This window comes from Lindgomyces ingoldianus (assembly GCF_010093535.1).
Source record: "Lindgomyces ingoldianus strain ATCC 200398 unplaced genomic scaffold BDR25scaffold_53, whole genome shotgun sequence".
Lineage (NCBI taxonomy): Eukaryota > Fungi > Ascomycota > Dothideomycetes > Pleosporales > Lindgomycetaceae > Lindgomyces > Lindgomyces ingoldianus.
In genome coordinates this window covers 235,113-259,323 of record NW_022985214.1, presented here as the reverse complement: position 1 = coordinate 259,323, position 24,211 = coordinate 235,113, and the positions used below count along the sequence as shown (strand labels likewise).

Genomic DNA, 24,211 nt, shown 5'->3' with positions numbered 1-24,211 from the left:
CATCCGCAGATACGCGCGCTCCAGTTCAGGACTTTTCCAGATTCTGGGGTTCGGGAATCATTAATACGAGAGGCGCGGGGATTGTAATCAATATCCAACACCGTCCCATTATTTAGCCTTGGTGTTTCCTAATGTGGAGTCGGAAATTTACCTTCGAAGGAACTAATGCTAAGAGGAGTACCTCTGGTTTCCAAAATAGGGTTTCATGAAGGGTGTAGGTATTTTCAGGCATCCCGGAACGTTCAAATCTAAGGTAACACTCCGACAGCATCCACTACCTTGGCTCTAGTGACCGTGTGTGAGAACCCATCACATCCATGGGGTGGTTGCAGTCCGTGATTCGAGCCGCAAGGCTGCATCTTTAGTGTACCAACTCGGAGCCATGCAGCAAGCCCAAATATTCGCAAACGAACCACCGAAACAGGGTTCTTCAGCACCGAATATCAGCGCAATAACGGTTTGTTGGTTTTAAATATGCCAAACTCCCTGGGTTGTAACGTCTGTTTAATGAATTGTTTCACTTTTCCACGTGGTTTACATATTATCCTCACGCGCTAATGGTTTCCTTCTCACGGTCATCCTCAGCTTTTCAGCTCCTCCTCATACTCTCTCGCTTCATTCTAACAATGGCGATTCCCACTATCGTTGTAGTACCGGGGGCAGCACATGGCGTGGAGTTCTACTCGTCCCTGTTATCGAGCCTCGAAGCCAAGGGCTATCCAGCCATCTGCCAGAATCCTCCCAGCATCACTGCAGAGGACGCAACAACCGTCACTGTCGATGCTGATGTCAGCTTCGTTCGGAATCAGGTGCTTACCCCTCTCCTCGCGGAAGGCAAGGACATCGTCCTTCTGATGCATTCGTACGGTGGCACCTACGGAGCCGCAGCTGTCCAAGGCTTGAGCAAAAAGGAGCGGTCCGAGAAAGGAGAACAAGGTGGAGTTATTGGCTTGATTTACGCGGCATCTTTCACTTCCGAACCCGGCCAATCGGCGCTGGCAACATTGAACATTACGACCCTGCCTGGATGGGTTGCTACTGGGGTAAGTTTTTCCATGGGCGTCGAGCTAACCACTCGCTAACATTGGCATAGAGCAAGCCTGGAACACTCACCTTCTCTGACCGAACGTGGTTGTGGCCAGATATCTCGGCCGAGGAGGCCGCGGAATGGATGTCAAAGCTTAGCCCCGTTTCGATGACCGCCCTGGCAACTCCAATCTCTTATGCACCATTCCAGGATCCCTACTACAACGATTCCTTGGCATACGTGCATCTCCTTCGGGACGCTATTGTTCTGCCAGAACTTAGGGAGATATATATTGAGAAGAGTGGTATTACGCTTACGGCTAGTATTGACGGTCCGCATGGCATTGGTGTTGAGGTCACGGAAGAGGTGGCCAATGTCGCCGTCGAGCTGGTGGAAAAGTTTGTCACTCGAGCTTCCTAGTCGGATGACAACAGGGTTAGGTTAAGTTCGTCAGCGTTTTATGCGCGAATGTATCGTTATTCGCATTTCGGATTTCAATGCGATCGTTCAAACCGTGGATCGAAATAAATATGTTACACGGGGCAACTATTGATGCAGTTTGTAGTCCGCTCGTATTGGTATTATCCACGTTTTCCGTTTCTTAAGTTCGGTCGACGTTACGAAATCCACCCTTGAGGTTTGACAGGAAATGAAAATCGCAATAACGGCGTGAGAGTACAAGAAGGAAGATAACAGATATTTGCCGACAGATGCGCTCCTCCAGGAGCAGAAAGCTAGAGGCTGGACGTTTTCAGCCCCCAATTGTCGTTATCGAGAACACGAGACCATCACACCAATGACATCCTGGACTGGCCTGACAACAGGCCACCGTGAATCCGGCCCCTCCTCTGGGTTTTGATGGGGATCTGGCTCTCGGGCCGCACGTTTAGTGGCCGAAGATCCTTGCTAAAGACCCACTTTTGCCGACTGCATCCTGCACAAAAGATTTCGGCGCACCTCGAAGCATCCGGAAGGCAGCCGGTGGTTTTTGTACCTTTGAGGTGGACGAAGGATTCAAGGATTTTACCTTCCTTGGGCGGCGCAGTCATGTACCGACAGGATCTTTTCGAGCGGGATAACGTTTCACAGCAGCTTCGTCGCGAACGTCACTCGACCATGTTCTTGCTACCATCTGGAGAACCTTTCATAGTAGTACAGTGACCAACATTAATATACAAATGATAAAGTCTTAAATCTAGCCTCCAGTTCTTGGTATCATCTACGATAGTCTGCGGGGCCTTATTTGTACTCCCGATCGCTACCTAGGTACTCTTTAAATAAATCTCAATGCGCCATCTCTGCCCTCTCAATTGTCTTCCGGATTTGCCTTACAATCTTCGACACATTTCCGCCCATTCGCGCCCCGGGTATCGAATGCCCTTCCTGGTGCGTCACAGAAGACCTCATTCGGGCAGCAAACAGTTCACTCACCCTCGCACCTTGAGGCAGCGGGTAGTCATCATTAGTCCCCCAGATATGCGCAGAGGGGATCTGAAAGGGCTCAACCAATTCTCCATCGCTCTCATCGACGCTAATCTCGCTCTCGTTGTCGCTGTCGCTATATTGCGCCTCTGATGGATCCACTCTTCCAAACTGCACACGCCGACCAAGCTCGAGAGCCTCAATATTCAGGGGTAGTATTCCACTAAAGAGTATTACGCACTTGAATAGTGGTTCTTCGCCGTCGAGGTCCAGGCGGGAATGTTGCAACATGAGTGTCGAGACGAGACATGTTCCCTGAGAAAATGCGATAACGCCATCGTACGGTCCGTTGGTTTCGATATACGATGAGAGCCAGTCTATTGCGCTGAGGATACTCTCTGGTGAATACCAGTCAAAATATGAATAGCATTGAGGTATGTCTACAGTGCCAGCTTTCGATGCCATCATTCTCTCAATTCCTACACCACAAATAATTACCAACACGATAAAGAAACACTGAGGGGTGAATTACACACCATTGGCTGGTTCGCAGGCGATCGGGCCATCCACAAAATCGTAAGTGTGTTCATCGCCAAGTTCGAACCGTATCGCTGCTGTCTGAGCTTGGAAGATCTGGAGAGGTGTTAGGCGGGACATTTACGGGGTAAGGGTGCGCGGACATCACTGTTGGTTCCGATACCATGGAGGCAGAGGAAGTGCATTGTCAAGATTCCAGGTGACCTTGTGGTGGGAGACGGAAATGATAATGAAAGCGAGTGACGGTGCACTCAGTTCGCGCGAAAAGTCTGCTCTCCTCTAAACAAATAAATGGGAACTTCACATGTCAAACCAGATGGATAACAATAAAACCGGTGGTACTCTCATTTCGCTCCAGTCCAGAACCATCGTCAACTCCGGTCTCACGATTGTTCCCTACCCTGTCCGGGGAACACCCCACACAGCCCCCTCGCAATATCGAGTCTGCAATAACGATGCACTTTGCTGAGTCTTGGGTTCGGGGCTCGTCCTGCAGAGTAATCTATCACGCTGGGGCTGGGATTAGTCGACTCTCTCTCTACCGAAATTCCAGTTCTCGACAGATTAAGCTACGGCATCTAATCACTGGTGCTTACCCTCAAGCATGTTGGCTAATAAATCGGACTTCGCTGGAGGATGGCCTCTAGTCATCTATACTTGTTGTAGAAACATATCACCCTCGTCCACACCGGAACCCTCCGTAGGATTTCTTGAAAGTCCGTTGACGTGCGTAGGGCATTTCCATCTCAATGGGGCAGCTCAGTCTCTACATCGGACCTATCTTGCGCACTTGGCGTCCAAACGAAAATCCAGCTTTCCTCTTTTCATCTTTGGAACCATTGTGCAGGCCCTTAATGGGGTGGCCACATGCTCTCGTAGAAATCCTTGGCGAGGTCTGTCGGGGATCTAAATCCAGGCGGCAAAAGTGGATACGAGACGCACCCGGTGCGTTGGTATCCCGACAGTATCACATCAACGTCGCATCTCAGGAAGACCCAACAGTTCACTCAACGGACTTTTCTGAACTCTCTACGTCTCACAGCGAGGGTAAGTGATGCCGTCATTCGGGCGCAACGCCCTTTTACCTTAAAGTGGAGATTGGTGCCTTCGCCGCATTGCAGAACTCGCTTCAAGCTCAATTAGCTTTTGGTATCACAATTGTGCTTCACGCGTCAAGCCACTATTTCCCTTCCTTCTTGCGCACCCACACTGTATTTCAACCTCACCATGGACCCTAACGCTCAGCTACCACCGGATTATTTCACTGCGAATCGGTTTAATGATGTCTTTATCCCGGCGACGGTGACGTTTGCTATTGCCACTACATGCGTTTGTCTGAGGTTTATTGCCGGCTGGATCTCAAAGAGGCCGCTTTGGTATGATGATTATTTCGCTGGTATCACAGGAGTAGGTTTTCCTAAGTGCTAGATCAATATAATGTTAGGCAGCTAACAGTAAAGAAGGCATGCGGTGTTGCGATTTACTCCGTTGTTGGGACATGGCGAGGAATGGGCTTTGGTCGACATATTGGAGCCGCCATGATAATTCACCCAACCGTTATCAAGGACTTTATGACCTCGATTTTTGTGTTAGAGTTACTTTACACAACCGCTATTTCGACAGCAAAGCTTTCCATTATTGCTTTTTTGTGGAGGATATTTGGAAAGACATCAATGCGCTACATTCTCGTCGGTCTTCTCTGTTTTACATTGAGCTGGTTTATCGCTATTGTAACCCCACCTCTCCCATCGTTGCAGAATACATGCTTACTGCCGTAGCTCTTCACTAGTATCTTCTCTTGTGTTCCCGTAAACGCCTTCTGGGACATCACAATCACTGACAAGAGATGCATCGATACGTACAAATTCTACGTCGGCATTACTTTCCCTAACATGTTGTGTGATTTCATAATCACCCTGGTTCCAGCTCCGTATGTGTGGAACCTACAGGTCTCGCTGAAGCAGAAATTGTTGATTACATTTACGCTGTTCTTCGGCGGCTTCACGAGTATTATCTCCGCAGTCCGATTAGCAAATATCTTTAACAATTTCTCGCTCGCGGATCCAACGTGGGATTCGGTAACCCTAATGAAGTGGACTGCGGTAGAAGTTTTCTGGTAAGCTCCATTTCCCGCAAAGAAGTCACCTCTCTCCACTCCCCCATTCCTCCGCTGACACCTCACAGTGCTATTACGTCCGTCTGTCTCCCAACATTTCGCCCTCTCTTACGTTGGGCAACTGGCCACTCTCTCGCTACAGCCGCCGAAGCATCGCGGCCTTCTCGATCTGGTGGGTCGAAGAATTTCTTCCAGCGAAGTTCGCAGAAGAGTAAGAAGTATCATTCGGCGGATCAGAGCACGGATACCGATAGCCAGGCAGCAATTACGACTGCGGATGCAGTGAAGAGCCCTGATGGGTTTAGTGTCCAGACGTATCCTATGAATGCTATTGAGGTGAGGAGGGATTATGAGGTAAGGTAGCTTTGCGCAAGGGCTGGGAAAGGAAATAGGAATTGGAGTCACGGGCGGGACGGCTGGGCTTTTAGGGAAATGAGAGAAATGGGAATCTTGATTGTAATTGGAAGGATGTTAGCATCTCTAGAGTCCTAGGAAGAAACCTAGGGTCCCTTCTCTTATTGCGACCACCGGTGACTATTCCACGGCAGTGTCTCCCTCCGCATGACCACTAGAATTCACGTCGAACTCATTGGCAGACATTATAACTCCCTCAGAAGGCCAACAGGATTTCTCCCCCCCCCTGTTTCTGCTAGTTATAATCCTTGTTATCTTTAATATATTTCGACGCGGTGACTGGTCTCGAGACTAAATGATCTCGGCTTACGCACTCCTCGTCTAACCCACCAATCCAGAAATAGAAACAAGCAACTTCCCAAAGCGGGCCCTCTAGTGCAGAATCATTCCGATACCGCATTGAAAATACGAAAAGCCGGAGGTAGTCCTCAATCTCGCAGAATTCGCTTCCCTAATGCAAGTGGTGTTCCACGGAACCTTGGTCGGCTTCTTTGAAGAGTGACACCCGTCACCGGTCTTTTGAGGGTGTGAGAGCTGGATATACTATATCTTGGCGCATTTACAATAGCCAATGAGGAGTTTGTTTGAGTGGCATCCGGTCATTACGCCGTGCTCAAAGGTCATGGCGAAGAAGGGAGGAAGGTTTGGGTGGTTCCTAGCACGTTCCTCTCTTGGGGTGTTTTAACATAGTTAGGCTCATCCTCTAGATCGTTAGCAGCGGATTGGTAGTTGGTGGCTGGATTGGCACGACCTGATTTTAGTCAGTGGGGAAAGCCTGCTTTAAGCGAAAATCTAGTGTATCTTATGAGCGGAGAAAATTGGCTGCCCCGTCACAGAGGTTGATATGTGTGCAGTGATCGCGATACTCAGGCAAGAGTGGCGAATCTAGTTTATGGAAAAATCAGGGCCTTTCTTAGCGGTTCGTTGGATCTTTTTTCCATTACTGAAATTGTATAGCATAACAAGATTTCAACAGAATCCCTAATTGTGATGGGTTGGCCTATGAGGGCCGGTATGCGGGCCAGATCAAAGATCTGGGTGGGACCCAGCATCTGTCTTGGGGACACTCCATCTTGCTCATAAATATCGACTATGCAGGCTGAATTCTCGCTGATTCAACTTGTGCATACCTTCTAGCTATCGCTTAGTGCATTTAGCCGTACCGCTAATCTTATGGATCCGAGCACCCGTACACTAACATAAGAATAATTTTTCCTAGGAACATTTTAGTAAGTTGAAGCCTTAAATTCATATAAAGATACTACTTTGAGCATATTTTAGTAGAGTAACAGGATAATACTACGCCTAAAACAGAGGGCAAGAGTAGTCCTAGTCCTCTAAACCAGATTAGATTAACCTAGAGAGTAGACAACTAACCTATTCTACGCAGGCAAGGGAGCAGGACCTGTTAAGGAAGCCTAAGGAGCCTACCAATAGTAATAAATAGAAGTTAGCCCGTTGTAATCTGTTGTAGTAATAAGAATAAGTAGGAGAAGCTTACTGTATTCTAGTGGCTATAAAGAGCAAGCTTCCCCCTAAGTAGAAAAGCTACCAACTAATTAGCTGTTAAGTACTTAGTTAAACTAACTAGGAAGGCTAGAGATGCTATAGGCAATACATTGTAAACTAAAGCGTTGTTACTCTTAAAAAACTTAGTAGTTATACACGCTCCTCTATACAAACTACAATCTTCAACTTACCCAGGGCATTCCTATTACGTTTTTGTCTAATATATAGCGGATCCTGTTAATATTTTAAACTCCCAGACAATTTTAGTGGGGGAAAAGTTGCCTAGGGCAGTGACAAGAAAGGCTTCGATTTTGGCATATAATGGATCAAGCTTGTCAAGCAAGTCCAAGCGAGATAATTCAAGCCTCTTATCCCACCTTATTGGGATTAGCTCCTCTTTTTCTGCTATTTATTCGCCTCGGAGCTTCCTCTCGCTCCTCAGACCTTGCACTACCGCTCAATTCACCTAGTTTGGTTCTCACCACCATGGTGTTTAATAGAACGTAACTGTTACTGTTAGTAGTGTTTTTGAGGCGTTACTGGCGGCAATAGGGTTTCGTTCTTACGGAAAGAGTGAATTAAAACAGCCTTACGGGCAGTAACAGTTACTGCCAAGTTAATTAATAGTAAAGTTACTGTTTGGTGCAGTTACTGCAGCAACTGGTGTTACTGAAGGCTCTAGAGGGCTTAATTTTGACACAATCTTGCTAATATGCTCTTCACACGATATCTAAGGCCCCTAGGTTTCAGCTGGAGGTCGCAAGTCTAGATATTGTCCTGAAACTTGTGAGAATAGAAAAACTAGAGGATGAGGCCTTAATTATAAGAGCTCCTAGAGGCAGCCTTTGACTTCTCAAGACGACGAGAGCTTGCGAGGTGTTGAACTGGCTGCGAGCTTTGAGTGCAAGGAGTTACTTCACTGTTCTGTACTAATGATGGATAGTATAGGCAGTTACTGCAGTAACTATAGCCTCATTAACCGTACAGTAACGGAAGGCAATTCACTTTCGTTCTAACTGCCAAGAGATTGTTACTATCAGTAACAGTAGGAGCAGTACTACGTTCTATTAAACACCATGCTCACCACCTAACTCGCCTGCTCCATAGGAAGCTGCTCAAGGAATGTTATGTAGGTTGACTCTGCCAGCAGATTAATCTGACCTTGGAAACAATGGTTTGTTTGAATTTGCTATATATTGGTGTTATGTTAAAGAACTTAAAGAGCATGTTGTGCCATTCCATTGCTCCCAGGTGGTGAGAACGCCTTAAGATATCTTGTGGTATTAAGACATTGGTTCGAGGTGAATGTTGAGCAAGAGGTAAGTTGACTATCTCTTCATTCTAGGACAACTTTTATTTCTCGACTTTCCCCTCTGGAGTCCGACCCTTCGCACTGTTGCTAGCTAATATCATGTTATAGTTCTTCCGGCTACTATATACACATATCGCAATCTACACGCTACACGCTACATTCTATATCCGTTCCGTTATTTCGCCTCGAGCCTGACATGAATCAACCGTCGACAAGTCTTGGGCAACTTTGAACCTTTCCTTGATGAGATACAGTCACCAGTTCGCAAACAATCATCCAACCCACTATGCTATTTCTTCACCTTGCGTGAGTATTATAGACGAGATTAACCACTGGCAATTGGGGGAGGGGAATACTGCCGCTGATATAGTTGCAGTAGAGACGAATGCGGAGGATAGCGCAAGAAAGGAAAGTGCGCCTCTAGAACTGAATGCGATAGCTCCAGCACTATGGCACGAGGTATTGATGCCGGATCAGCTAATGACGCCAAGCTGTCCTCAACGATTATTGTCAATTGTGATTCATGGATGAGCTGTGCCTCATTGGGAAGTGCTGCAGCACTAACGACTGTGAAAGACCACATCGCAGGAAGAAAGGATGAAGTTGGATCGTTCAGCTTGCGAACTTAGGAGAAACTGGCTTCGCGTGATTCCACCGCCATTGGGGTGCCTTCGAGGGTATCAGCAACTTCGTTCAAAACCATATCATGTGGCATGCCTAACTATACCCTCCATCAGTGAGGACGTAGAAGTGAACTAGGGTGAGCTAGTGGACATATGGTGGTGGTTTCACGGGGGGCTCCAAGTCGCAAAACACTCCCGAGGGTCTCTTTAATCTCGCCAAAGACTTCATTTTTGTCTCCTACAATTACCGACTTGGGCTTACATTCTTGAATGAAGGCGGGACGTCTAATACCGCATTGTGGGATGTACAGCATGCGTTTCAATGGACTAGGACATATATCGGGGCATCTGATGGAGGTCCCGAGAAGATCACCGCTGTAGGGTTCTCGGCGGGCGCGTCACACAGACTTTATTCCAAATGCCTCGGTTTGCGGGTCACGCCGAGCAGCTTTTCAACTGAGCATACATTATATCACAGGGTTCTGTTCCTGGGGCTGGTCACCATCATGCCGAAGGTTTCTAGTTAAACGTATCATCCTCGGTTGGATACGATGGAGGTCAATTGGACCTTATGCGCAGTGTCGCCTTTACGACTCTCAACACAGCTGCAACTGATATTGTGGATACGTACACGTACCAATTTCAACCCAGAGCGGACGGGGATTTTGTTGCGGATACATAAGAAGCGCACTTTTACAACAAGCGGCTCAATTTCTCGGGTCATCTAGTAATTAGTTATGAGATCCATGAGGCCAACTCGCAAGCTTGGTCTGGAGTCAACACCACGAAGGATATCTTAAATACCTTCGGATCTTCTTCCCCGCAATCACTGATGATCTCGTGCACAAGGTCTGTTCTATGCCACCAGCTAGCTTTCATTAGCACATTTTTCTAACTACGGCCTCATGTACAGGCTCTCGACCTAGACCCAGAATCCGATTACTCTTCCCCGGGCCTCCGTTTCGCCGACATGAAACAATCCTTCGATCTCACCGCCCACAATCTCGCCGCAACTCACGCCATGAACAAAACGTGGAACGCAGACGTAGCGCTTGGAACAGCCACGCATGGCACCGATCAAAGCTACTATTGGTATTCAACGTAAACTCTCGCTTCTTTGTCTTCTTCATCTAGTAACACGAGTACGAATTTCACAGCGGGTGGACTTCTAGCCGTGGTGCAGGCGTAGGTATAGGTAGCGAAGAAGTTAATACTACGGTGGCGAGGATAATGCAGAAATACTTGAATTCATTTGTTCTTTCTGGAGTTCCAAATGCCATGGGGAAAGACAATAAGATTTATTGGTCTATGTTTGATGAGAGGAATTATACGGTGGGGACGCAGATCGTGTTTAGTGAGACTCTCTCGGTTAAGGAAGATGATTTGGTGACTGAGAAGAGCCTGTTTTGGAATAAGGCTTGGAAACAGCCGTGAACTGCGGTTCCATCGCTTCTGCAGATATTTCATGTGACTCCAAGGAAGACTGTCTCTACATGGACATCTGGGCACCTACAAATGCTACCGGGAGGAAACTTCCAGTGACGGTGTGGACAGGGGCTCTACCAAATATTCCATCTAGAGTTAGGCTACAGATTAGTGTTTAGGTGCATTGCGCAGCCCTATATGAATTGCTTGATTATTGCCTCTTTGTAATTGGAAGAACAATATTTCTTGCGGCCTCTGCTTATCTGTTTCCATGACAACACAAGTCAGCACACTCTAGCCGCGTTGAGTGCCTTGAATCAGACCTGGCCGGTCGGCAACCGCCAAACAACCCGACCATCATGGCTGTGGCGCCTCCACTGTCGCCGTCAACTGCTGTTGCAAAGGCATCATGAGTGGAAGGTTGGATCTAGCAGCTCTCCGAAATAGGTTCGACCCACACGGACGCTCTCTCCTCGCTGTCAACGCCTGAGATATGTCCATCGCTGAAGCGGAAGCGCGCAATCCCCGTGCCCCATACTCGTACCATCTATGTCAACACGCACCAACAGCCCCAAGCGTCCGAGACTCGATAGCGACACCAAAGTGCTGCTTACCCCCAGGGTATTGGCAGCCAGAGTGGCCTCAAATGCGAGCGCTCTAGGGCTCAATGAGCGGAATACCTTCGGTCCGCCAGGCAGCCAAGCCGGCGCTAGTAGCCCTCGCCGAGCGGACAGCCCGTCGTACCGTCGCGGGGTAGCATCGCCGTACTGGCTTCCGCATCCCCCCGACCATAACGGGACCAAGCTTAGGGCTGAAGGCACCGCCACCGCGTAGAGTGGGTGATGTCATGGAGCGACTGGGGTGACGGGCTGGACAGAGGCTGGATACCCGGCTGGCTGCGGGAGCAAATCGAGGAAGACCAGGACTTTGGATATCAAAGAATTGAGCGTCATGTCTGGGGTGAGAGCACAGCGCATAACCTCTCACACCCAGGCGTTGATGACGAGGAGCGTGACCCACTAGCGTATGTGCTACAGAAGGTGAAGAAAATCTGGCTAAACGCGCGAGTGTGCTAGTCGAAGGGTCGCGATGAGAATGCGTTGTGTATAGACGTGATCCAGCCGCTCGTGAAACTTGTAATGAGGCTTGAAGGGGAGGAGAAGTTCTGGCTTCAGAGCGTGTGGGTAACCCTCCGCCTCGTTGGTGGTACCCTATGCTGATCTCCGAGCAGACAGTCCCAAAGCCATTGCTACCGAATTCCTCTCCTCCGTGCCCAATGCCTCTGGCAAACCCCGCCTTCTCGATCGCAAAGCCGACTTCACACTCTCCTTCTCCCACATGCCATCCCCCAGCTTCGAAGACCTATACAACCGTCTAAGAGCCGCAAACAATCCCATCGTAAGCCACATAGCCGATGCCTTCACAAAGACCACCGCCCTCTTCTCCTGTGTAGAGGTCAATCCCGCCTGCGGCGATTACACAGAAGCTGAATATCAACTCGGCATATGGATTGCAGCCAGCCTGGGGAAGAAGATGCAGCTTGCGCGGCACGCGGGACTGGTATAAAAGGGCTGACTAGTAGAACCCTGCTTTACCATCGCTGGACATGAGACGCACGTTTACTTTGCATACATGGCGTTGGAAGAAAGGGATACGGTGCATATCTTAGGACCAGAGGTTGGCAACTTGGGCCTCTGCGAGACAAGGAGTGTGAGTGGCATCTTTCGGGCACTAAGGCTTTGGCGCAATGTAGTTAAGTATGGGAGGGACGCGGGGAGTGAGGGGTTCTGGGGTGGCTTTATTGGGGTGGTGTTGAAGCGACTCGCTAGAGATATTAGTGAAGGTCACAGTGCTGCTTTTCCTTCTGCAGTGCAGCCTTTAGGCGATAACATATAAATCTAAGCTTTGTATTAAATAAAGTTACCTTCACCGCTTTTGATCTCATTACTTTGAGGTAAATTTAGATAGATCTTTTCTAGTTTCCCTTAAATTATGTTAATGCGTTCTAAGGAAACCAGATTAGCTCTTACACAGCTGTCCTCTTATTGCGCAAGACCTACTAACAATTGCAGAGAATCTAAGGCATTGCCTTTTCCTAGTTCTTTTCTAGTTAAGCGCATCTCTTTTAGAAAAGATAATTCAACCTCTAGAGAGTAAGGTTAAAGACTCTGCTGTAGAGGGTAATGTAAAGGTTTCTGTTATTTGTTAGCGTTAAAATATTTTACGTATTTGTAGAGAAATAAACTATAAGCTTTAATATCTTAAACTAGATAAGCTTAGTTACTGTTGTGCAGTGTTGCTGCGAAGGCGTTTTAGTAGGGATGCTGCGGTGCTCGCTTAGGTGCAGCGCTCGCATATAAAACACGTTATTAGCGGAGCTTGCTCCGCTCCTTTCTGTGGACTTTGGTTTTCTTTAGTTAGGGCTTGGCAGCTAAGAATTACTGCTTTCAGCCTTTTTAGGCTCACGTAAGCATAAAAACAGCAGATCCTTGGATAATTATTTCCTGCGCGAAAACTAAAACCTCGCTGCGCGTGTTGTCTAATACCCGTCTAATACCTCCTGCTACAACCTACAACATAGTACCTCCGCTATTTAACGCTAATAAACCTCCCCTACTCTGCAATGATTGTTATCACCCTATAGATCCACAGAGAGACAGGACGTTCCTCTAATAGAAGGTTTAATGTGCGCCCTGCAATACACAAATCTAGGCAAGGAAGCGCCCTACCCAGGGCAGCCCTATACCTCCACCGCCAGCTAAGAGGCGCGCTCTTGCTGATATCACATATGTCGCAAATAACAGACTACAACCCTATATCCCGCTGTCGTCTCCTCTAGTACCCCTATGTTGTTATTGTTCTACGCTATTAGACCAGGCAAATGACACGTTTAAAGGAAATAGCAGGTAGAAGACTTTATGTTAAAAGTGTTACTAATTAAAGAGCAAGGTTAACGTTTATACTATAAATAAGAAACTAGCACACATATTGCCTCCTATAAACCTTAGCCTATTAAGCTCCCTTCTTTGCGACATTCCTACACAACAGACGCCTTAACAATCTCTCTAATATAACATACTATAACAGTTTATAAATAAATGCATAAGCGGAGCTTGTTTTAAGTCACTTATTAAACTCTTTCTAGAGAAGAAGACTGCATTAGAAGAAGCCTATAGAAGAAGACTATAAGCAGAGCAGATAATAAAAAGTAGTCTGCAGACTAAAACTTATAAACTATATTCCTATAAATTCTACGCAAAGACCTATATACCTATAAATGCTATGCAAGAGAACACTTTTTAGTAGGTTTATCTACACAAGTACTTATTAGCAAAGTTAAAGTACTAGCTAAAATCCTAAGCAATGCAAATAACAAGCTGCACATCTTAAGCCTAGATAGTAATGCGCTTGCCATAGATAGCAGCTAGCTAAGTGCCTATAAATTAATAAGTCTAATACCTTGTCTAATACTAATACATTAGCACTTACATTTTATTAAAGTTATAATAAAAGACTTAGCAGTTATTTGCAATGCACAAAGTGCCTACTTACTCTAGCAGAGAGGTTTATTATATTAACGTGTACATGTGCTAGTAGTTACTCTTTAGTAGTAGTTAACTTAAAAAGGTTTAGTAAAGGGCTAAAATTAAAGTTATTTATATCTTTCTAAAGTAGAATAAATTCCTTCTTGTGTCTATATTTAAGCAAATTAGTAGCGCACTCCTTACAAGTACTTTATTAATTTAATCCTATGTTAAACTACTTTTAATTACAGGTAGTGCATGTATCTAACTTAATATTAAGTAGACCTTTATAAAAGTTGTTAATATAGCCTTTATTAACTTCTAGTAGTTATAGCCTAGTCTTTAAAGAATTTAACATTGTTAAAATTTATAGGTATAGGCGCAGATAGAAAATTGTACGCACAGCGCTTAGCGTTTAGAAAGATATCTACGTTAATGTCCTTATCTAAACTATTGCTAAGGTTGTTTTTATTTGTACCTGCTCTCTGCAACTAAGAGAGTGTAGACTAAAACCTTCTCTATGTTAACAGTAGCTTTTAGGTACATTATGTACTTAAACTAATTAGAGTAAATAGCACAAGTAGTATATTAGAGAGATTGCCTAATAGGCTAGGGATTTTGTATTAAGGAGATTGTTAAGGCGTCTGTTGTGTAGGAATGTCGCGAAGAAGGGAGCTTAATAGGCTAAGGTTTATAGGAGGCAATACGTGTGCTAGTTCCTTATTTATAGTATAAACGTTAACCTTACTCTTTAATTAGCAACACTTTTAACATAAAGTCTTCTACCTCCCATTTCCTTTAAACGTGTCATTTGCCTGGTCTAATGGCGTAGAACAATAACGACATAGGGGTACTAGAGGAGACGACGGCGGGATATAGGGTTGTAGTCTGTTATTTGCGACATATGTGATATCAGCAAGAGCGCGCCTCTTGGCTGGCGGTGGAGGTATAGGGCTGCCCTGGGTAGGGCGCTTCCTTGCCTGGTGTCAGATATGCGCACCTACTGTCAAGACAGGAGGAACGTTTGACGAAAGCTGCTACATAGTACGAGCAATAAGCTCGAACAGTATGTTGCTGCAAATTGCAGCATGTTGCAGCAAATTGCAGCATTTTGCAGCATGTTGCAGCATTTTGCAGCATGTTGCAGCAAATTGCAGCATTTTGCAGCATGTTGCAGCAAATTGCAGCATTTTACAGCATGTTGCAGCAAATTGCAGCAAATTGCAGCATGTTACAGCATTTTGCAGCAAATTGCAGCATGTTGCAAGCTGGTCGCGCATAGGGCTAGTGCGCGAGGGACTCGGATCGGCAGAACAAAAAGCCGAGCAACACGAGTAGAGCAGAAAAAGGATTGATAAACAAAAACACAATCAATAAAATTAATTAATCATCCCATACATTATATCTAAACCCATCATTCATCTCAGGAAGCCCAGAAACAGTGCTTCAATCTGACACCTGGATTCGTGTATTGCAGGGCGCACATCGAACCTTCCATCGGAGGAACGTCCTGTCTCTCTGTGGATCCATAGGGTGATGACAATCATCGCAGAGTGGGGGAGGTTTATTAGCGTTGAATAGCAGAGGTACCATGTTGTGGGTTGTAGCAGGAGGTATTAGACGGGTATTAGACAACACGCGCAGCGAGGTTTTGGTTTTCGCGCAGGAAATAATTATCTGAGGATCTGCCGTTTTTATGCTTACGTGAGCCTAAAAAGGCTGAAAGCAGTAATTCTTGGCTGCCAAGCCCTAACCAAAGAAAACCAAAGTCCACAGAAAGGAGCAGAGCAAGCTCCGCTAAAAATCCTTAGCCTATTAGGCAACCTCTCTAATATACTATCTGTGCTATTTACTCTAATTAGTTTAAGTACGCAATGTACCTAGAAGCCACTGTTAACACAGGGAAGGTTTTAGTCTACACCCTCTTAGTTGCAGAGAGCAGGTATAAATGAAAACAACCTTAGCAACAGTTTAGATAAGGACATTAACATAGATATCTTCTTAGACGCTAAGCGCTGTACGTACAATTTTCTATCTGCGCCTGTACCTATAAATTTTAATAATGTTAAATTCCTTAAAGACTAAGCTATACTAGAAGTTAATAAGGGCTATATTAACAACTTCTATAAGGGTCTACTTAATATTAAGTTAGATACATGCACTACCTGCAATTAAAGGTAGTTTAATATAGGATTAAATTAATAGGGTACTTGTAAGGAGTGCGCTACTAATTTACTTAAACATAGACATAAAAAGAAATTTGTTCTACTTTAAGAAGACATAAATAACTTTAATCCTAGCCCTTTACTAAACCTTTCTAAGTTAACTACTACTAAAGAGCAACTACTAGCACGCGTACATGTTAATATAGAAATAAGGCAGCATTAGGGACAGCAGTATAAGTACTAGGGCTATATATGCTACTTTGCTGTTAACACTGCTAAGGTGTTCTTACGCCTTCTACTCTTTTCTTATAATCTAGACATTGTTATCCTTAAACTAGCTACTACTAAAGGGGAGGATTAAGGTGCAATTAACTATTAGTTTAAAAAGGAGCACTATGTGCGTTAACCTGTTATAGAATAGTGGCTAAACTACTTAATTGCCTACTATCTTAGATACGCTAACATTACTGTTAATAAAAAAGCTTTTAGTTTACTGCTAATAAATAATTATATTAATAACTAACTTTTAATTATTAAGACAAACAATAATAGTTTACTTACAGATGTAGTAGATAGAGATGATAATCTAGAGGCTAATACCTTATCTAATACTGCTACATCTGCTGTAGATAAAGACGCTGGCAGCACCTATAGTAGGAGCTCTGTATTTAAAGAGATAGACATTAATAAGGTTAAAGAGCCTAAACATAAAGTTATACCTAACTTTACACCTAATGTTTACAAGTTTAAGACATTAAGAGACTATATTTATTAAACAACAACATAGGAGTTTCTTTTTATAGGTTCTATCTGTTAAACTTTAATCTCTAAATTTAATAGTTATAAGCTCTTATTTAGCCTTACATTCCTATTTTTATTTCTATATAGCAAGGCAGAATTTGTACAGCTCTAACTACGTAACGTTAATTTTCTTAGTTATGTGCGCTACTTTATTTATTATAAGGACAGAAGATTTGCTTAACACCTACATTTCTAGTTTACAGCATTTAATATGCTTCTTTAGAAGGAGTCTGCGTCTAAAGCAGGATTCTATGTTAAGCGCGCCTTTAATAGGCAGGAGTTAACAGTAAAAGACATACAGAAGCAATTTGCTAGAGAAGATAGAGGGTAATAAATAGTTAACTTTATTATTTATTTTATAGCTAAAATTTATAGTACTTAGTTATTTTAGATACAAAAAAGGAAAAACTTTAAAGTAATAGTGCATCTAATACCTGTCTAATACCTATAGCGCATATGTTAAAACCTAGCAGGTTTAGCAACTTTATAGTTCTATATTGTTTATTACCTTCTCTACTGCTAATTAACACTAGCACAACCTCCTACGCTTTATGCAAGAGTTTTCTCTATAAAAAGCTGCTAATGCTAAACAGCGTCTATAATTAGTGTCTACCTTTGTGTAAGATAACTTATACATTATAGCTTATTACTTTAATTAACGTTTTAGGCTCTTTAAAAAGCATGTAATTAAGCTAAAGTTTAACGTTACAAATTAGTAGAATTAGTATAAGTAGTAGGGCAGAGGAAGCACACACAGTTATAGTCTCTACTACTGCAGTAACACACCTCATCCTGACAACAAGCTAGGAGAGAACGCCACACCCTTTTCTATTGCTTGCTTAGCAGCGTACTAGGGCTGTTACATCTTAGCAATTTATCTAGAACCTAAGCTGCAGAAGTTAGTAGATAAGGGTTTAGTACTGTCCCTCTTATAGCGCTCTATAACATTTATGTTTAAGAAGCTGTCTAACGTCCTAACGCGCTGTTATTTACACTAGTGTTAGACTAGCTATTATTTAAAGGTACACAAAAAAATAAAAGAAAAAGTCTGCTAATTTAACACTTTTTAAGAAGTGCAAGAGGTGCTAACATTTGCGCATGTAAAAAGAAAGCCTTATAAGTGTTTTTTTACACAATAGAACTATATGCAACTTAACGCCTATTTATGTACCCTTACACTTAGTTAGCGCGCTAATACTAATATATAAGTATGCATAAGTACTACTAGGGTTGTTAATTACATAGGCGTGTATACTTTTAAGGGTAAGACTTAGACGCAGACATTTAAGAAGATAGTAGCTTAGGTCTTGCTACATATTAGACCTAGCAATTCTATGCTCTTGTTTGCTGTAAAGCTTATAAACAAAGAGCTTAGCGCTTAGGATTATAGTGCTTAGAAGGTTATGCATTAGCTATTTTACTTACCTCTCTATCACTACAGCTAGACTGTTATTATAGTTAATTATTAACTTATTAGTCTATAACTATTCTCTTTTTTCTTCTAGGATTAAGCTTAGCAACAGAGACTACTAGAAAACATAGAAGTAAAGAACTATAATAAGTTTACTATTATAAAAGCCTGTACACTTATGCAGAAATATCTAGAGCAAGATAGCTCTCTAGACTATATCTGCTACCTAGACTTTCTGCTTTATTTTAACTACATTACTAAAAAGTTAAAACACAGGCTAAGAGCTAAGCCTAAGATTCTAAACTTTTTTTTTTAATATAAGCCCTCTCTTAATTTAAAGAACTTCTTGTAGGTTAAGTTAACCCTACACTACCTCTTTTACACTGCTAATAAGTTATTAGCTATTTATAAAGTTACTTATAAAACATTTACTAAGGCTTATAATTATTGCTGCACTGTCTGTTTCTATAAGCTAACTAACACTTACAGTAAACTTAACCTAGAGAAGGACCTAGATAATCCTAAGTAGAAGGATGTAGTGCTAGAGAAGACTTTGTTATTTAATAAGCTTAGGCTACGCTAACTAGGAGAAGACAGAGAGGACGTTAATCTAGATGCCCTTAGTAACTGTCTACTTAATTAGGCAAAGGATTAGATAGATTTATCTTATATTAATCTATATAATCTAGATCTAATAACATATTAGTCTAGGCTAAAGAGCTGCTATCTAGTTGCTAGAGCTGGGGCGTCTAATACTATGTCTAATACCCTCTAGGCGAAACAGAGATTATTGTACAACCTAGTTATAAACTACTTTACAGCATATCTTAAACTTTGTTTACTACTGCAGTTGCTTATTAATTTAGATAGGGTTAGCAGTACAGGAAAGACATTTATTATTAATAGTATATTCTTAGCTCTTAACAACTTAGCTCTACAATACAACATTAGCAACTCTGTAATGCGATGCGCGCCTACTAGTGTAGCTGCATATTTTATATCTAGTTGCACTATTAACTCTATATTTTGCATCCTAATTATTAACAAGTACAGACCCCTTCTACTTTTATAAGGAGTAAGTTTTTCCTAGCTTTAAAGCTAACTCTAATAAGTTAAATATATTATAATTAACAAAAAATTTATAGTTAGCCTTAGTATACTTAGCTAGATTTATGCTAGGTGTGCGTAGGCGTTTCTAGAGTCTAAGGAGGACTTTAGTGGCATTAACATTATATTGTCTAGCAATTTTAGGCAACTACCTCTAGTTAGCTGGCGGCCGCTGTTTGATTGTACTAATTAGAAATGCCCTGTAAAGACCTATAGTTAGCACCTGTATAGTTTGTTTAACAAGACAATTATACTTAACGTTATAATGCAGCAGCAGGGGGACTCCTAGGCTAGGTTTTAGGATGCTCTTAGGCGTCTCTAGGATAGCGCAAGCACTGCTAACAACTAGATGCTATTTAGTAAGCAATGTTAAGTTTTGTTTCTAGCTAATAAGTGTTGTAGCTTTAACTCTGCTATCTAACTATGCAGCAAATGTTCTAAAGTCTCTGCTATAAACTAGCAGCATATAAAAGACTATAGTAAACCTGTTGTTATTGCCTAGGCTAAACATAATTACCCTTAGGCTGCTAAGGTAGACGCTTAGGACAGTAGCAACTTACACAGCCTTCTTCTGTTGTGTGTAGGTGGCTAAGTTATGCTCCTGCATAATATATAGACAAAGGTTAGTCTTGTAAATAGTACTATTAGGGAAGTAGACAATATCCTATGGCCTCTATCTGTTATAAATCCTTGTAAGGAGCCTTTAAAGGCAGTTCTTGTTGCTATCTCTAGGTACAAAGAGCTAGCGCTGTACACTTAGGCAGATAGTAAGGCAGTTATTTTTATGTTTTTTATTAGTTAAGAGTTTTACTTCTAGGGGAATGTTATGTCCTGCACGCAGTTTCTAATCTGCTCTGTGTGGGCTATAACTATTTATAAGTCACAAGGCTTAAGTCTAGACAAGGCAGTTATTTATATTAGTAGTAAAAGAGATTATGCACTAAGTCTTATGTACATTACAGTTTCTTATATTAAGTTGCTAGATAGGTTAATGTTTAATAAGCATTTCTTCTTAGATTATTTAAAAAGTAGCAATTTAAAAACTATAAAAAGGCAAAATGCAAATATGCAGCAAAGAATATAGTAGTTAGTTATAGTAGTAGACTGTAATTTTTAACCTGTTTATCTAATACTTATCTAATACCTTCTCTACTATTATATTATGTCTGTATGCTTAGTAATTTACAAACTAATTTATAGCATAATATATTGCTTTTATTAGTATAATAGACATAACATAAATTAGAGTTTATAAATTAGAGATTATAATAGTTAGATATAAGTATAGACTCTATATTTAAGTTATTATAGCTTATTTAAAGTCTTAGAGTTATTCCCTTCTTACTGCTAGTGCTTTTCTAGCTTAAGCATCTTAATAAACTAGGTTAAATCTACAGGCATAACACTATCTCTACCTTAAATAGTATCTAGCAAGTATTTTACATCCTCTGTCTTAAACTAGTAGGTTTAGAATAAAGTTTAATGTCTAAATGCTATAATTAGCGTGTGTTTAATACCTTATCTAATACTAAACTTACTTTAAATTATTAAGAAATTTATTATTATAAAGTTTTAAAAGACTAATGCTCTTGTCCTGGGCTACTAATTAAATATTAGTAGCAAGGAAGTAACTACTTAATTATATAACATATAATACTGTTAGAATTGCCTATTTAGCTCTTAAGAAGAGAAGCTTAAAAAAAAAAATTAGCAGTTAAAAGGGCTTATTAATAGTAATAAGCTTATAAAAAGCTATAGGTGTAAGATTAAATGCTAGCTTAATAAATATAGACTATGCTTATTAGTTATGTAGTTAAAGACTTTTCTAGAAACTTACTTAGCACTAGCAGTCTTAAACATTATTAGCAATGTATAGTAGATACCTAGAAAAGCCCAGACACATCTAGTTTAGGTAGCGCTGTGAGGTATTAGACAGGTATTAGGCGTAGCAGCTAGAATGTACTTACATAAAAGATAGTATTACTTATATGCAAAATATACGCGCTAAAGTTATGCATTTTAAAGAAACTTATCTTCTTATCTGCACTAGCAACTGCATCTACTAGTATAGCTTTAATATATCTCTATTAGCAAAGTTTATCTGCTACTTTTATGTCTATTATTAGCACTTTAGCTTGCATTAGTGCTCTAGCTTATAGACTAAGATTATTTATAGGCTTAGAGCTATTAACATCTATAGGTCCTATATCTATAGATTCCTTATCTAGTTAGCAGTGTTAAGAAGGCATAAACTCTTTTAGTAAGTTAAAGAGCCTAGTTTGCTAGATAAAGAATACATGTTTATTACTAAATTTACTAGGGTCTGCACCGCGCATAATTGCTTTCTAGCTATAGTGTTCACCTTTCTTAAATCTATAACATATTAGCTACTGTCTAATACCTGTCTAATACTATATTAACTTACTAAAGTGCTGTTGCTATATTCTTAGACTAAATGCACAGTTGCAACTCTAGTTTAGACTTTTTATTAACATTATATTTAGCATCTAAAAGATGCTAAACTGCTAGGCAGAACTTGTTACTCTAGAATTTAGAATAGTATGTATTAGTTATAATATAGTCTAGGTTGCATTAGGCATTCTTTCTAGTAAGCTAAGTTTATCTCTTAAGATTTCTTATAGTAAAAGCATTTATTAAGTATTCTAATAGGCTTTTTTTACACTTTGCTATAGTTGCGTGGTAGTAATAGACAGGTAATAGATAGCTTAGTAAAGGTTTAAATAGTGTTACATAAAACTAACAAACAAAGTTTATAGTAGTATAGTTAAGGTTATAAAATTAAGGTTACAATAAAGGCTTAAAAAACTAAATTTTTAAAGTAAATAAAGGTAATTATGTTATTTAGGCAGCATCTATACTACATAGGCTGTTACTAAGGTGACAGGCAAAGCAGCAGTAAGCTATTTAAAAAAATTATATTTCTCTTAAAAATGTTACTTCTACTTATTTTACTATAATGCGTCTAATACTATGTCTAATACTACTTTATATACTAGTTTAAGAGTATTCTACACGCAGATTATAAAAGTTAGTTATGTAAAAGTTTATGTAATTATCTGCTATAATAAAAATGCAGTAGAAGAGTAAAAGTAGCAGTAAAAATCTAAGCAAGTTTATAAAAGTAAAAGTAAGGCTTAAAGGTTTGCTATTTAACTTTTAAGACCTTCCTACTAACACTCTTAATATAACTTACTGCGTAATTGCTTTACTACTTTATTACACTCTTTATAAGCCTTTATTTACTCCTAAAGCTGTTTTTATGCTAATATTATAGCTTAGTAACATGTTGCACAGCTTTTTTACTCTATTATAACATTTACTTTGTTAAAAATGTCTCACTTTTAACCTATTTATGTTAATGCTGCTAGGAAGAGTATAATTATAGTATTAGACATAGTAATAGACACTGCTAATGCATTATAGCTCTCTTTAGGAAGAAGGCTATTGCTACTAAAGCTCCCTGCAAAGCTCCTGTTCCTAGGCCTAATAAAGGCAAACGCCCTCCTAAGAAGCCTACAGTTCTAAAGAGTTTACGTCTAAAGCGTGCTAATTTACCGCCCTTAGAGCGTGTTACATATAAGAAGACTAGCATTTAGGTTCTAGCTTAGAAGGGAACTAGTAAGGGCTAGAAGCTTAAAAAGAATAAAAGTTTATTAAATCTTATTTTTACTATCTAATACTTATTACTAACTATAAATAGTTGCACTTCTTTAGCAGATTAAGTTTTATTAGTTTAAACAACATAATACTAAGTTCTTTTTTGTAATTACTCCCTTCTGCTGTCTTGTTTAGAAGGTTGCCTAGGATGTAGCTTAAACTAATAATAAACTTTTCTACTAGAGTAAGTAAGCACTTTATGCATTATAAATAACTGCTAAGTCCTTTATTATAACTTTAATAGAATGTAAGTGCTAATGTATTAGTATTAGACAAGGTATTAGACTTATTAATTTATAAGTACTTAGCTAGCTGCTATCTATAGCAAGCGCATTACTATCTAGGCTTAAGATGTGCAGCTTGTTATTTGCATTACTTAAGATTTTAGCTAGTACTTTAACTTTGCTAATAAGTACTTGCGTAGACAGACCTACTAAAAGGTGTTCTCTTATATAGCATTTATAGGTATATAGGTCTTTGCGTAGAATTTATAGGAATATAGTTTATAGGTTTTAGTCTATAGACTACTTTTTATTATCTGCTCTGCTTATAGTTTTCTTCTATAGGCTTCTTCTAATGCAGTCTTCTTCTCTAGAAAGAGTTTAATAAGTGACTTAAAACAAGCTCCGCTTATGCATTCATTTATGAACTGTTATAGTATGTTAGTTATCTAAATAAGATAACATGATAAGAATGCTTTATATACACGATAAAATGTAAGTCTGTTGCTTCTAAATCTTTATTTTTAATATCCTAATGTTTTTTTTAGACCTTAGTTAAGTTTTGTCCCTTTACCTGTTGAAAGTCCTGTAAGGCCGGATGTCCCAGAACGGGCCAGTATGGCCTCACCCGACCTGTTTGGAGGTCAGGTGACCTGTGCTTCGTATATAGGCATGAATCCTGACAAGCGAGGCTTGGCAGCGATTCGTCTCTCTTACAATACACTCCTATCTTTCTCCAAAACCTTGCTCTCAGTGCTATCCGTGCTACCTACTATCCCATCTTTACAAGTCCCCTGTACGAAACACGTCGGCTGTCTGCTAAACGCCAACTAGGGCATAGCTGCGGGGAAATTGCGGCTATAACTGAGTAGGATCAAAATCAAATTGAATCGAATCGAATCTGGAGGTCGTCGATGCC

At 41.2% G+C, this 24,211-nt stretch overlaps 5 protein-coding genes across 5 annotated transcripts; 3 read left to right on the top strand and 2 right to left on the bottom strand.

Moving 5' to 3' along the window:
- Positions 1-626: 626 nt before the first annotated feature.
- On the top strand, positions 627-1,447 carry BDR25DRAFT_244359 (uncharacterized protein; the record flags this gene model as incomplete). Its single annotated transcript, XM_033685840.1, has 2 exons — positions 627-1,043; positions 1,094-1,447. The coding sequence occupies 2 exons, from the start codon at positions 627-629 to the stop codon at positions 1,445-1,447; spliced, it is 771 nt and encodes a 256-aa protein (XP_033540734.1).
- Positions 1,448-2,193: 746 nt separating this feature from the next.
- Positions 2,194-3,453, bottom strand: BDR25DRAFT_105115 (uncharacterized protein). Its single transcript, XM_033683489.1, has 3 exons — positions 3,130-3,453; positions 2,986-3,082; positions 2,194-2,928 (listed from the first exon to the last, which is right to left on the bottom strand). Exons 1-3 carry the CDS (start codon positions 3,169-3,171, stop codon positions 2,312-2,314), a joined length of 756 nt encoding a protein of 251 aa, XP_033540733.1. The 5' UTR covers positions 3,172-3,453; the 3' UTR covers positions 2,194-2,311.
- A 760-nt stretch (positions 3,454-4,213) lies between these two features.
- On the top strand, positions 4,214-5,674 carry BDR25DRAFT_319620 (uncharacterized protein; the record flags this gene model as incomplete). The annotated part of the gene is made up of 5 exons (XM_033691842.1): positions 4,214-4,393; positions 4,435-4,716; positions 4,765-5,102; positions 5,171-5,456; positions 5,651-5,674. The coding sequence occupies 5 exons, from the start codon at positions 4,214-4,216 to the stop codon at positions 5,672-5,674; spliced, it is 1,110 nt and encodes a 369-aa protein (XP_033540732.1).
- A 9,055-nt stretch (positions 5,675-14,729) lies between these two features.
- On the bottom strand, positions 14,730-14,999 carry BDR25DRAFT_362318 (uncharacterized protein; the record flags this gene model as incomplete). Its single annotated transcript, XM_033696552.1, has 3 exons — positions 14,730-14,762; positions 14,812-14,889; positions 14,958-14,999. 3 exons carry the CDS (start codon positions 14,997-14,999, stop codon positions 14,730-14,732), a joined length of 153 nt encoding a protein of 50 aa, XP_033540731.1.
- A 168-nt stretch (positions 15,000-15,167) lies between these two features.
- Positions 15,168-15,590, top strand: BDR25DRAFT_362317 (uncharacterized protein; the record flags this gene model as incomplete). The annotated part of the gene is made up of 4 exons (XM_033696551.1): positions 15,168-15,180; positions 15,222-15,243; positions 15,341-15,416; positions 15,462-15,590. 4 exons carry the CDS (start codon positions 15,168-15,170, stop codon positions 15,588-15,590), a joined length of 240 nt encoding a protein of 79 aa, XP_033540730.1.
- Positions 15,591-24,211: the final 8,621 nt, after the last annotated feature.

What these genes read in the sequence shown, in the direction of transcription:
- BDR25DRAFT_105115 (XM_033683489.1), bottom strand. Translation starts at nt 3,171, where the DNA reads ATGCACTTCCTCTGCCTCCATGGTATCGGAACCAACAGTGAT. An exon ending in GTATCGGAACCAACAGTGAT is followed by an intron (nt 3,083 to 3,129) that starts GTCCGCGCACCC and finishes ACACCTCTCCAG; the next exon opens with ATCTTCCAAGCTCAGACAGC. An exon ending in CGCCTGCGAACCAGCCAATG is followed by an intron (nt 2,929 to 2,985) that starts GTGTGTAATTCA and finishes TTTGTGGTGTAG; the next exon opens with GAATTGAGAGAATGATGGCA.